Here is a 14528-nt window from a genome sequence, read left to right on the forward strand (position 1 = left end):
TATGACATTTATTTGTATTACTACTAGCAGCAAATCTTTGTTAACCAGTAAAATGCTCAGCAATTATAAAATTTAAGTAGCTTACACAAATGAAACAAGGTTTTTTATGACAAGCCTATGAAAGAATGCTCAAAAATTATGAAGCAACTCAAAGCTACTAAAAATCATTTTAACTTTGAAAGAACTCAATATATATAAACCTTCTAACGGTCACTGACCATGTAACATCTCTGCTCGTAAGTTACCTCATCATTTCGTTTTTGTCTTGCTATTACATGTTTTATTATGAACTCCCTGAAGAGAAATATATGAGGAACCCCAACAGCTCTTTCTTCTTTGTGAAAGATCCTCTCATTTATTTCGAAACATGTGTAGGAATTAAAGAAACTTTTATTGACATGCATTTTGCTCCATCTATTATTATTATTATCCATATCTTCTCAAAATGTATCACTTTAACTTGGTATCCCTACCTGTAAAACGGCTGTGATATCGTGTTTTTTAGTGTAATTTTGCTACTTATGGTAACTATTAACGTATTTAAATTATTGAAGGTTTTAATAACTGAGATAATGTGTGTGTGTGTCATTATCATCATTTTAACAACCACATTTCCATGCTTGCATCAGTCAGACAGAATTCATTGAGGCAGATTTTCTACAGCTAGATGTCCTTCCTGACACCAACTTCACCAGTTTTCTATCAACTGAGATGCTTTCCTGTTGTTGGACATGCTTCCATGAAAGAATGAAAATGAGAGACGCTGGTTCTATGATGGTGAGGTTCATTTTCAACTATCATGCAATGTCAAGACAAGGAGACACAAACAACAGGTTCCTTTCATGGCTGGCTGTATGGTAAGAAGTTTGCTTCTCAATCACTGTTCATCTCACTGTATGGTACCTTGGGTAAGTGTCTTCTACTATAACCTGAGATCTACCAAAGCCTTGCAAGTAGATTTAATTGTCAGAAACCGAAAGTAGCCCATCCTATATATATATGCGTGTGTGTGTAGGTTTGGTGATGCAAACTGGAAAAAAAGCTCAAAACCTGTGTATATGTATATATACACATGTAGGAGTGGCTGTGTGGTAAGTAGCTTACTTATGAATCACATGGTTCTGGGTTCAGTCACACTGCATGGCACCTTGGGCAAGTGTCTTCTACTATAGCCTCGGGTCAACCAAAGCCTTGTGAGTGGATTTGGTAGACGGAAACTGAAAGAAGCCCGTTGTATATATGTATATATATATATATGTATGTGTAATGTGTGTCTATGTTTGTCCCTCCAACATCGGTTGACAACCGATGCTGGTGTGTTTACGTCCCCGTAACTTAGTGGTTCAGCAAAAAAGACTGATAGAATAAGTACTAGGCTTACAAAGAATAAGTCCTGGGGTCGATTTGCTCCACTAAAAAGGCGGTGCTCCTGCATGACCACAGTCAAATCATTGAAACAAGTAAAAGAGTATATATATATATATACATGTACGTTTTTTATTAATAATTTGCAAAAGTTACAGAGTAACTTATCAAGTGCCAATACATTAAACTCTCACTCCTTGAGTTACTCTATGGTTTATGTCAATTATTATTAAAAAACGCATGTGTATGTATATATATATATATTTATGTGTGTGTATCTTTGTGTTTGCTCCCCACCACCACTTAACTGGTGTTGGTTTGTTTACATCCACATAATATAGTCGGTTAGCAAAAAGAGATTGTTAGAATGAGTATTAGGTTAAAAATATGTGCTGGGGCTCATTTGTTTGACTAAATCCTTCAAGGCAATGCTCCAGCATGACCACAGTACAATGACTGGAACAAGTAAAAGATAAAAGATATACTTTAGGATGATGGCTGACAGAATCAAAAGAATCCCAGAGAAAATGTTTTGCAATATTTAGTTACAACCCTTCACCTTCCAAATTCCAAACCAGTTGGGTGCTGGCCATGTTGTTCTTTTTTCTACATTCCATGAAGTAATTACCAATCTGATTAATCAGAACGTTTGACACTTTACCAATATTATAAATGAACCAATGTTTAAATATGACAGAGGTTTGGCTGAATCATTAGAGCATCTGACAAAATACCTTGTGATACTTGTTCTGACTCTTCACGTTCTGTTATCCCTTGATAAACTACCGGTCATATACTGTGGCCGCTGGTATCATCTAACTCCCTCCTCCTATCTTTATAATTACTGGTCTTGCATCCACATGTTTGAATGTGTTCAGGACATTTGGATGGTAGTTTTAACCTATTGCCTGGTTTAATACCACCATCTGGCACTTTGAGTGCCTTTAGCTGAGCCCATTCTGTTGCAAGCATTTAGGTCTACTTTCCAGTTTAATGATATCTATTCTCCTTCCTTCCTATCAGTCTCATAGGCCTTGTAAAAGTTCATAGGCACTGCCTTCCCCACTGACTTAAAGGGGAAAAAAATACCAGTTTACAGTTGATCATAAATGTTTGTAAGACCAACATGTACATAACAGAGTTATGTACCTTGTTCAGAGAGATATCACGTTGGGTGTAATAAGAGGTGAACATATGGCTAAGTGTCTAGCCCATTAATCCCCACAGCTATTGTGGCTTATTGGTAAACAGTTAAAAGATAATCTAGTTTAAGGAATTTGTTCATATTTAAGTTAGTTCAAAATACATTTGCGTATTGACACATATTCAGGTACAAGCAATAGCATAGCTAGAGTGTGTGCTGCCTGGGGTGGCCATTCCATTTGCCGCTCCTGGACCCCACAAAAAAAACATATTGCCTACCAGACCCATGAAAGTGCCCCCCAGCTACGCTAGTGGGCACAAGTATGGCTCTGTGGTTAAAAAGTTTGCTTCCCAGCCATATGGTTTTGGGTTCAGTCTTACTGCTTTGCACCTTGGACAAGTCTCCTCTACTTTAGCCCCAGGCCAACCAATAGCTTCTGAGTGGATTTTGTAGATGGAAATTGAAAGAAAGCCATCCTATATGTATATAAAGACCCACTTCAATCATGAATGACTATGGGTTTGCACATAGAAAGTTACCCTCTGAGGCACAAGTCCAGGCAAGGTTATTTATGGAAGACCAGCAGTCGCCCATGCATACCAGCCTTCCCTCTCCATGCCACCGATGTTATCCAAGGGAAAGGCAAGGGCCAATAAATCTTGGCACTAGTGACACCTCAACTCATTTCTACAGCTGAGTGAACTGGAACAACATGAAATGAAGTATCTTTGGTCGAAGACAAACGTGCAGCTGGGTCCAAGAATCGAATTCACTACCTCATGATTGTGAGCCTGATGCTCTGTGGAGGCACTTGACTTAGTAGTCAAGGTATTTGGCTCACAATCATAAGGTCAGGATTTCAATTCCTGGTGGTGTATTGTGTCCTCATGCAAAACACTCTGTTTCACATTGCTCCATTCTACTCAGCTAGCAAAAATGAGTAGTACCTGTATTTCAATGGGTATGCATATCTTTGGAGTACTCAGCCACTTGCACATTAGTTTCACAAGCAGGCTGTCCCATTGACTGGATCAAATGGAACCCTCATCATCATAACCAATGAAGTGCCAGTAGTATATATATATATAGATAGATATGTGTATGTATGTGAGAGAGAGTATGTATATGTTTGTGTCTCCTTGAAATCACATGGTAGCTATAAATAAATGTCACTATCATGCAGAAAGTGCCATTCATTTCTAATATTCCGTGGAAACATGTCTAACCATGGAGAAATATTACCTTACTTGGAAACAGGTGTAGGTTGGTGACAGGAAAGGCATTTAACCATAGAAAATTCTACCTCAATGAACTCCACCTGACCCTTGCAAGCAATGAAAAGTGGGCATTAGCATTACAATAGCATTGATCTTCTAATTTCTGCTTTTGTTTTAGGTTTTTATTATTATTTTGTTTTTCTTTTGCAGATGAAATATTGTGACAGTGAACTAGAAAGATCTAAAAAAATGAAGATTGTTTTTTCTTTTTTTTATTTGATTCTACTACACTCTTATTATTATTATCAGCAGCAGCACCACTGAAACCTGGGATTTTAGATTTGTGCTGAATGTGTTACTTCCCTTCAAGCTAACTTATGTTTGGTTGTTTCTCTGTGCATATTAAACAGCCTAAGACCATCCAAGTCGATAAGATGACAAACAAAAGTTGTTTTTTTAATACAGTATGCAGGCAAGATATTGCAACTGAGAAATGCTAGTTGTGTCAAGGAAGTATAATAGGTTTTTAATTTATTGTAAAATATTTCAAATCTGAGATGATGTATTCATTTGGTTTCAGGTATTTGTTTTAATAAGAGCAAGAAAGTAAAACAGGCAACTTGCTGCTTTAGCGATCAAAATATCTGAGAAGTCCATTGAATAAAGTTTGTGTAATGTTCTAGAACAAATTTGATGGCCATCATGGAAGAAAATGTTAGTATTGAAGACAAAACTGATACAAAACCAATATTATGTGATGGAATAGTTTCAGCTCTTTCTGAGCCAAACCACTGTGCCAAAATCTTGTTTGATACTAATGATGTAAAACCAGACATTTGTAAAATATCATCCACTTCTCAAAGTTTCAAAGTGAAATCACATACTAAAGATCACCACAATAATCAGAAAGGTTTTTTTTGCAAGATATGTGATAAAAACTGTTCCACATCATCTGGACTCAAAATTCATTTAAGGAAACACACTGGTGAGAAGCCATTCCATTGCCTGATTTGTGAGAAAAGCTTTGCAACAAGTTTTGTTTTGAAGAAACACATTAGGACCCACACTGGAGAAAAACCATTCCACTGTGAGGTATGCAGCAAAAACTTTTCCACACGATCAGGTCTCAAAGAACACCATAGAACTCATACAGGAGAAAGACCCTACCATTGTGATGTGTGTGGGAAAAACTTCTCACACCATTATACATTGAAAGTACATTTAAGTTCACACTCCGGGGAGAAACTATTTCAGTGTAATCTCTGTGGTAAAAGATTTTCAACTAATTCCAAACTAAAGATGCATATTCGAATACACACGGGAGAGAAACCTTATTCCTGCAGTTTGTGTGGTCACGGTTTCTCTACTAATTCTAAGTTAAAGGTTCATGTAAGAATTCACACTGGAGAAAAACCATTCCAGTGTGAGATATGTGGCAGAAATGTTTCTACCAATTCTGAGTTGAAAAAACATGCAAGAATACACACTGGTGAGAAACCATTCCATTGTGAGGTATGCAGTAAAAATTTCTTATCCAGTTCTGAACTCAAAGTTCATACAAGAACTCATACTGGAGAAAAACCATTCCATTGTGAAATATGTAGTAAAGATGTCTCCACCAGCTCAGGACTAAGGGAACATATGAAAACACATACAGGTGAGAAACCATTTCATTGTGATGTATGTGGTAAAAGTTTTTCTCAACGCTTTAAACTGAAATTGCACTCAGCTACACATACTGGTGAGAAATTCTTCCCTTGTAGTGTATGTGACAGAAAATTCTCAACTAATTTTGATCTGAAAATGCATACAAGGATTCATACTGGCGAAAAGCCTTTTTGCTGTGAGGTGTGTGGTAAAGGCTTTTCAGCTAGGTATAAAGTGAAAGTACATTCTAGAATTCATACTGGAGAGAAACCATTCCATTGTGAAATCTGTGGTAAAAATGTTTCCACTAGTTCCGAACTGAAAGTACATATCAGGAGACACACTGGAGAGAAGCCTTTCCATTGTGATATATGTGGTAAAGATTTTTCAATTAGTTCAGAACTAAAAGTACATAAGAGAACTCATAGTGGAGAAAAACCGTTTATTTGTGAAATATGCACGAAAAGCTTTTCTACAAGTTGTGGCTTAAAGGTACATATCAGAACACATACAGGAGAAAGACCGTTTCATTGTGATATCTGTAGTAAAGGTTTTTCCTTGTGTTCATATCTGAAAAAACATGTTAAAACCCATACCGGGGAAAAACCATTTCATTGTGATATTTGTGGTAAAAAATTCTCCTCAAACATTGGACTAAAGGGACATGCTAGACTTCACAGTGGAGAAAAACCTTTTTACTGTGATACATGTGACAAGAGGTTTTCTTATTATAATTCATTACAGATACATATGAAGAGACATCGTAATGTTATTAACAATACTTCGTGATTGTATCTGTTGTCTGTCTTGATTGATTTTTACAACAATCTTAATAGAAATGTAGGAAAGAATGAAAATTTTTTTATTTAAATTAATATGATGACATTAACTTCCCTTTTATGGATCATGTTACTGTCTTATTGTTTTCATTGTATCTACCTCATTTAGATCTTTGACCTATATTTTCTTGTATGTACCTCATTTTGTTGACTACTGGGTCACATTTCAAGTTAAGTAATACATGCATTAGTTACTAAGTGGTTCACCCTGTTACTGAAACAGTGAGCTGCACCAATTCATAGTACCTATTATAATTGTTGCTATGCAATTCCACTCTTTTCTATTATCCCAGTTAACTCTGCTTTAGGGCACATATACATATTTACATAACTTACAGCACAGTGGTAGCCTCGTATGTTTCACAATAATCTTTTCCAGACTTCTGCACATTTCTCTACACTAGAACCTTTCTATACACTTTGTCATATAGTGTGGTACCTCCTTTACAACTGGGGCTGTAAGACACTCCCCGCCTTATCTCATTTCAGCTAGATGGACTGCACTTCCACATTGTACCTATTTACATTTAGGTTGACTGTACTTTCCTGTTGTACCTATTTAAAAGTCAGATGAACTGTAACTTTACGTGGTACCCCATTTGCAGTTAAATGGACTGGGCCAGCTGAATTTCTTGAATTGTGGACTCAATACAGCACTGGTACTTGTATTTCTTCAATAGATGTCCTCCCTACTGAGCATCCAAGGGGCAGAGTCTAGATCAGCTAGTTTTATTACATTCCAGCAATCAACATGAAGTCACCATTAATGAACTGTAGTCATGTATTCAGTTACCCACCAACAACAAAGGCCTGCCATGGAACGTTGTATTCATGGCAGCATGGATGAAGACTTTTGTTGGAATGTTGACTTTAATGGACAATGACAATGAGTTGTGACTACAAACAGTGTCGTGGAAGTGGGACAGGAACTAGACTATCTGCCCATGGGTCAAATGTTCAAATCTGCTGCAACCATTATGTTATGTTTCTTAGTAGAAAATTATATTCTACATGACTTCAGTTGTTTGTCAGTAAGAATAGATACCACACCAGGTCAATCTGAGGAATGTTTCCTATGATAAACTGGTGTCCTAAGCAAAGGGAGACTTAGTCTTCATTCTCTACATAATGTTTCCGGACATCATCATCATTTAATGTCTGTTTTCCATGCTGGCATGGGTTGGACTGTTTCACCAGAGCTCGCAACCTAGAGAGCTGCACTAGGTTCCAATCTGATTTGGCATGGTTTCTACTGCTGGATGCCCTTCCTAATGCCAGCCACTTTACAGTGTGTGGTGGGTGCTACACTATACTCTACATCACTCTAGTTTCTCTGCTGTCCTAAATACTAAAGAATTTATCACTCCTTCCAGTTCATCTGGTGCCCTAACCACTGAGAGATCACTTCCCACCCACCCACTCCAATTCATTTGCTATTCTTACTCTTAAAAATTTATTACTCCTCTACTGCTAGTATCTGTTGACAGAACACTATGTTTTCTATTATTTCATTTATGTGTCAGTAGAAAACTGTGCCACCAGATCACCTGGGGAATGTTATTCCCCAGGTAAATCATCCTATGAATGATTTAGCTTTCATTCATTTAACATACTAAAACAAGAGCTATGTACCAAGCATTCATTAAAATCTGATGAATACAGGTATGGACATGTGATATACAAATAGTGAGTCAAAAGATACTCTCTGCTATCATGGAGGGCTCCCATAGAGAGAAAGACATGGTAGAATCAAATCTCAGAATGTTGAGCCTCTTGAATGAAATGGCAAAAGGTAAATGACAGTATGTTATGTGGCAAACTTGTGCAATCCATACCAGCATTGAAACTGACTTTTAACCTTTTAGCATTTAAAATAGACAGATCCAGCCAAATATTTTACTTGTTTTATGTTCAAATCAACCAGAGCTGACCTCTCACACCAACCCTACGATGTCATTCTAAAAATAGTCAAATCGTCCAACCCATGCCAGCATGGAAAGCGGACGATAAATGATGATGATGATAATGACATTGGAATTTGAGGTTATGAGATAATGCATGGTTGTTCAAGACTATCTGAATAGATAAGCATTACACTTTACAGAGTAATCTAAATGCTAAAGAGTTAAAACAATGATAAAATAGAAACATACCAGACTGAGGAAACAGATTTCTTAAAAATTGGTTTATGTTATTATTTTGTTTGTTCATTTGTTTTACATCCATTTTTCTATGCTGGCATGGGTAAGGCAAATATTTATTATTGGGGGATTATTCTACGACTGGATTCCTTTTCTATCACTAACCCCTCTTAACATGACATGTTAACATCACCAATTTTGCTCAAATGGCTTCATGTGAAGATGCGGAATGTAAACAATCACACATGCACACACATGTATATACGTGTGTGTGTGAAATCTTTACACTTTTTTGAAATCTAGTGTCGCTCAATCTTTTTATTATTTTACAAATCATTCAAACAACCTACGTAATCTATTAATGAACAAACCAGCAGGTAAATCATGTGCAGAACTGTTTCACATTCACAGAAAGGTGATTCCACATTATAACCACAATATAATTTAGTGCCTCTGATTTGGCTAAATCCACTACAGAGTCAATTTTCAAGCATTCAGTTGATCAGTAAGAGAGTGTTTGATGGAATTCTTTAACAGTCTTTTAGACTTAACTCCAGATTTTGAGATTAAATCATGGGAAAATCAACTTTGCCTTTTACATCACCTGAGTTTGAGGATATCCATACCAGTGATATACTGCAGTTGATTTAAGAAACCAAATCCTCTTCCCCAACTTCATGAAAAGATTTCAGTTCAACCGTTTATTTTGTACATCAATTTTTTTTTTCTATGAATACATAGTTTCCATGGTTTCATTTGTTGGGACATATACATTTATATAAATACAAAAAATCATCCATATACATGTAAGATCATCTATGTACATGTGGAAGTCATCTATTTCTATGTGGGGTCTTCTATTTCTATGTGCAATCATCTATTTACATACAGGTGTCATCTATGTACATGACAAGTAATCTATATTTTGAGTCATCTATTTCTCAAAAACCTCATCTGTTTCTAAGCAAGGTAACATTTCCAGATAACCAGACATGTTTTCATACAAGATTAGAAGCAAAGGATACCACTTTTATGACAGTGACCACTCATTTGCAATTGTGTGTGTGTGTAGGTAACAAAAAACCCCACTATCTCAAACTACTAACATGATAAATAAATAGATGTAAAGCAGCGAAAAGAAATTATTTTAATGTCTACTTGTGCATTGAACATTTTAATACCAATCATCATTTTTCTCAAATCCACTCTCCCATGCTTGCATGGCTCAAATGGAATTTATTGTAGCAAATTTTCTACAACTGGATACCCTTCCTGTTTCCAAACAAAGTAATGTTTTCCCATGACTATTTTTGCAGATTAGTGGAAATGAATGACATTCATTTACAACAATCATGCAATGTCAAGACAAGTAGAGACAAACATACACATATATGCATTTATATATATATATATATATATATATAGGTATGGCTGTATGTTTAGGAAGCCTGCTTCTCAACCATGTGGTTTCAGGTTCAGTCTCACTGTGTGGTACCTTAGGCAAGCATCTTCTGCTATAACCTCGGGCTGACTGAAGCCTTGTAATTGAATTTGATAAGTGGAAGTTCCCATCATGTGTGTGTAAGTGTTTGTGCCTCCTAACAGATAGGAGGGAAAATATACACACACACTATAGGCTTCTTTCAGTTTCCAGCTACCAAAACCACTCACAAGGCTTTAGTCAACTTGCAGCTATAATAGAACACACTTGCTCAAGGTGCTATGAAGTGAGACTGAGCCCAAAATCATGATTAGGAAGCACAATTCCTAACCACATAGTCATATCTGAGCTTATTTTACATTTTAATAAATTTTAAATATTTAAACTGTCTTTAGTTTCAGGGGTTTGATTAACTTTCTTCTGTCCTTGCCTTCTATTTACATGATTACTAGTGGGGTGTACCAAACTGTCTTATGCCCAAAACAGAAAGATATGTACTTTTGATGACCAGGTAAACTGAGGCACAATAGATTGAAATACTCTCTCAAATAACTCACTAAAACATCTACAGCAGATTTGAACTCATAAATTATCAATTACCAATCCAGCATATTATCCACCCCAATTATTTCATTTCTACATTTAAATATAGTATAAGAATAATGATAATGATGATTTCAAATTTTGGTACAAGGCCAGCAATTTTGGGGAATGAGCTAAGTCAATTAAACTGACTCCAGTAGTCAACTGGTACTTATTTTATCAACTCCAAAAGGATGAAAGACAAGGTTGAACCCAGAACATAAAAATAGACGAAATGCCACTAAACATTTTGTCTGACACTCTAACAATTCTTTCAGCTCATTGCTTTAATAATAATAATGATAATGTTTCAAATTTTTGGAACAAAACCAGCAGTTTTAGGGTTTGGGGTAATCAATTACATCAATCTCAATGCTTCACTGGTACTTCGACCCTGGTGGGATAAACAGCAAAGTTGACCGCTGCAGGATTTGAATTCAGAATGAAAAAAGAGTTGGAACAAATAGTGTAAAGTATTTTTTTTTTCCCCAATACTCTCATGATTTTGCCAGTTTGCTACTCCAATAATAATAATAGTAATTATTTCTAATATATGCATAAGGCCTGAAATTTTGGGAGAGGAAGTAGAGCCTAGTCAATTACTAAAAGATAAAGTTGACCTCAGCAAGTTTTAAACTCAGTATATAAAGAGTTGGTACTATTACCATAAAGCATTTTTTGGACACTAATAATTCTGCCAGTTTGTCTCCTCAATAACATTAATCCTTTCTATTATTGGCACAAGGCCTGAAATTTGGCAGGAGTTGGGGAGAGTTGATTACATTCACACACACACACACACACACACCCCGTGCTCAACTGGTACTTATTTAATCAATCCTGAAACGAATAATAATTTTTTCTAATATAGCAGAAAGCCTGAAATTCTGTGGAAAGAGGATATTCAATTTCATTAACCCCAGTACCCAACTATTATTCATTTTATTAATCCTCAAAAAAGGAATAATAATAATAATTTACATTTCATGATGTGGATCCTGTCAAGCTTGAAGTGGTCTTAAAGATATTGCAATCTTTTGTACTTTGTATAAAAAGTTCTTTATGTTAAAAATAACTTCATTATTTATGTGACCAATCATACATAAATCAATCGTAGATGCTTATGTCTCACAAGTGTTTGCTGCTTAACAATAAAGGAAAAAAAATCATAAATCCACTATCATTTATTTTGTTGTAATTAAATGTTTTATTGTTTAATTATCTTAATGGTGGGTGTGTTCATTGTCAACACATTTAGTATGTTCAAACATCATTTAGCATCCCAGTTCACTGTTTTGTATGTATTGTCATCATTTAATGTCCATTTTCCATGCTGACATTGGTTGGGTGGACTGACAGGATCCAACAAGCCACAGGGATGTGCTGAATTCCAGTGTTAGGTTTGGCATGGTTACTACAGCTGAATATCCTCCCCGACACCAATCACTTTATAGTATGTATTTAGTGCTGTTTTCATGCCACTGGTACTAGCATGGTTGCCAGGTAACTTGCAAGATAAAGACAATAGAAAAGGAAAAAGCTTATGCTACTAAGTGTGTGTGTGGGGGAAGCACTTGATGCAACGAAGTGATTTTATGCCAAGTGTTGAAAGGCTAGAGTGTGATAGAGGGACAAGCACGGGTGTCTGGCTATCGAGGTGATTCTTGGATACCACTTATTATATAGGGGTGGATAGGAGTAGCTGGGGAGGAGATAAAAATAGTTGTGATGGAGTGCCAGTGCAAACACTCAAGATACAAGGTAAGTATAGGGATATGTACCACATTTTTGCTCTCATGTTTTTTATCATTAGAAATGACATTGATTCTGCAATCTACTGTGCAGGAAACCCATCAAAGAGAGCAATATAAATATGACCATCACCTGCAAGTGAGTATGATTTGATAATTATTCCTGCTATAGAGGAAACATAACATATGCAGCAACAAACATTAAGCAGTTTATCTCTGCTATACTGTGTATCAGATGATGAAGGCCACAACTGGTGACAAGATGTCAGATCCATTCCAAACGATGCTAGTGTGAATCAGCATTTTTTAATGTCCTCCATGCTTGCGTAAGTCAGACAGAATTTGTTGAAGCAGATTCTCTATGGCTAGATACATATTCTGCCGTTATCCCTCATCTGTTTCCAATCAAGATATTACTTTCTAATGGCCAAACATATTTTCATAGAAGATTGGAAATGAAGAACATCACTTGTATGATGGTAACTCTCACTGACAACTATCTATCAATACATATCCATTTATATACATATGTATATAAAGCAAGCTTCTTTCAGTTCTTGTCTACCAAATTTACTCATAAGGCTTTGGTTGGCCTGAGGCTATAGTAGAGGGCACTTGCTCAAGGTACCATGCAGTGGGACTGAACCTGGAACTATGTGATTGGGAAGCAAACTTCTTTAACAACACAGTAATGCCCGTGAATATACTCTAGAGATGTAAAATGATGATGGTAGAATTCTGGGATCAAATAAAAGTCATACCAGTCATGTACTAGTGTAGATTCAATTGTCCATGTCTCCCATCCCTCTCTTAGAAACCATTACTATGTAAATGCTATCAGTAACATACTGGTTTCTAATTTCAGGACAATTTTAAGGGGAGGGGAATAATGAATACCATTGATCATTGCCAGTGCCTCTGGACTGGCTCCTGTGCAGGTGGCACGTAAAATACATCATTTTGAGCGTGGCCGTTGCCAGTACCGCCTGACTGGCTTTCGTGTCGGTGGCATGTAAAAGCACCCACTACACTTTTGGAGTGGTTGGCGTTAGGAAGGGCATCCAGCTGTAGAAAATCTGCCAGATCAGATTGGAGCCTGGTATAGCCATCTGGATCACCAGTCCTCAGTCAAATCGTCCAACCCATGCTAGCATGGAAAGCAGACGTTAAACGATGATGATGATGATGATGATTGACACTAGTACTTGACTGGTACTTTATTTTATCAACTCCTATGGAAAAGAAAGCAAAGTTAATCTTAGCAAGATTTAAACTCAGACTGTATGGAGCCTGCAGAGAGACATTCTTTTCCAACGCTTGTTAAGGTTATCTCTACAGATTTTCTTAAGAAATTATAGCCAGCACTGATTTTATTACAACATTTCATATCTGAGATGCCTGATGTAAACAATAATGAGATCAAAGATGAAAATGGATAATGGGAGTATATGGATGTGTGTGTGTGTATATACATATGCATGCATCCATACATACATACATATGCATATACATAGTGTAGCTTGAATGAAACATTTGTGATAGAGAAGTATTGTGAAATCTACAGTATGCACAGTTACCATGAAAGCACCAGAGCAGAACATCTGTAATTTGAGGATCAAGATGTCCATTCTTATTAGTAAACTGAACCCATCCATTAATAATAGATGAGAATTGTACAAAGCAGACTGGTTGTTATGACAGTACCAGTCTGTGCATTCACACTCCATCTTCCATGTATTTGAATTAAGGATAGCAACTTGATATAATCCCTTATTTTCTCTTGACAATCCTTCCTACAATAAACACAGGGCTTGAAATTTTGTGGAAGTGGCTAGTTAATTTCAGTGCTCAACTGGTATTTATTTTAATTATCCTCAAAATTGTTAAGAGTTGTTTCGACTGCCTTCTGTATTCTTTCTTTTATCTCAGATTTGCATTGTACTGGCTTTCAAACAATATTAACTATACATACGAACAGACAGACAAACAACTAGATAGATATGTAGATATACAGACAGACAGATATACATATGTATGTATATATATATATAGGCATCAAGCTGTTAGATCAGGTTATGAAAGTTACTGAGAGGGTCATAGCCCAACTAATTAGGGAGCAAATCAATTTAGATGAGATGCAGTTTGGGTTCATGCCAGGTAAAAGCACTACTGATGCCATATTTCTAGTAAGACAGCTGCAGGAGAAATACCTAGCCAAGGATAAACCTCTGTACCTGGCTTTCATTGACATGGAGAAAGCCTTTGACAGGGTCCCCCGATCCCTTATCTGGTGGTCAATGAGGAAACTTGGGATAGAAGAATGGTTAGTGAGAGCTGTGCGAGCCATGTACAGAGATGCTGCCAGTAAGGTGAAGGTTGGAAATGAGTACAGTAATGAATT

General features: G+C 36.4%; 1 protein-coding gene across 4 annotated transcripts in view; it reads left to right on the forward strand.

Annotated features, from left to right (window-relative positions):
- The window catches only part of LOC106876543 (zinc finger protein 227), a 12883-nt gene extending 4039 nt beyond the window's left edge, over positions 1-8844 (forward strand). The window contains exons 2-3 of one of the 4 annotated variants that reach the window (XM_052970244.1): positions 630-857; positions 3937-8844. In XM_052970244.1, coding sequence (XP_052826204.1) covers positions 4420-6162 — 1743 coding nt within the window. In that variant the 5' untranslated portion in view covers positions 630-857; positions 3937-4419 and the 3' untranslated portion in view covers positions 6163-8844. The remainder of the gene's footprint in view (positions 1-629; positions 858-3936) is intronic. The other 3 variants (XM_014925130.2, XM_014925129.2, XM_014925131.2) reach the window with 3 other exon arrangements.
- The last annotated feature ends 5684 nt before the right edge of the window (positions 8845-14528 follow it).

Source organism: Octopus bimaculoides, chromosome 8 (genome assembly GCF_001194135.2).
Source record: "Octopus bimaculoides isolate UCB-OBI-ISO-001 chromosome 8, ASM119413v2, whole genome shotgun sequence".
Taxonomy (NCBI): Eukaryota; Metazoa; Mollusca; class Cephalopoda; order Octopoda; family Octopodidae; genus Octopus; species Octopus bimaculoides.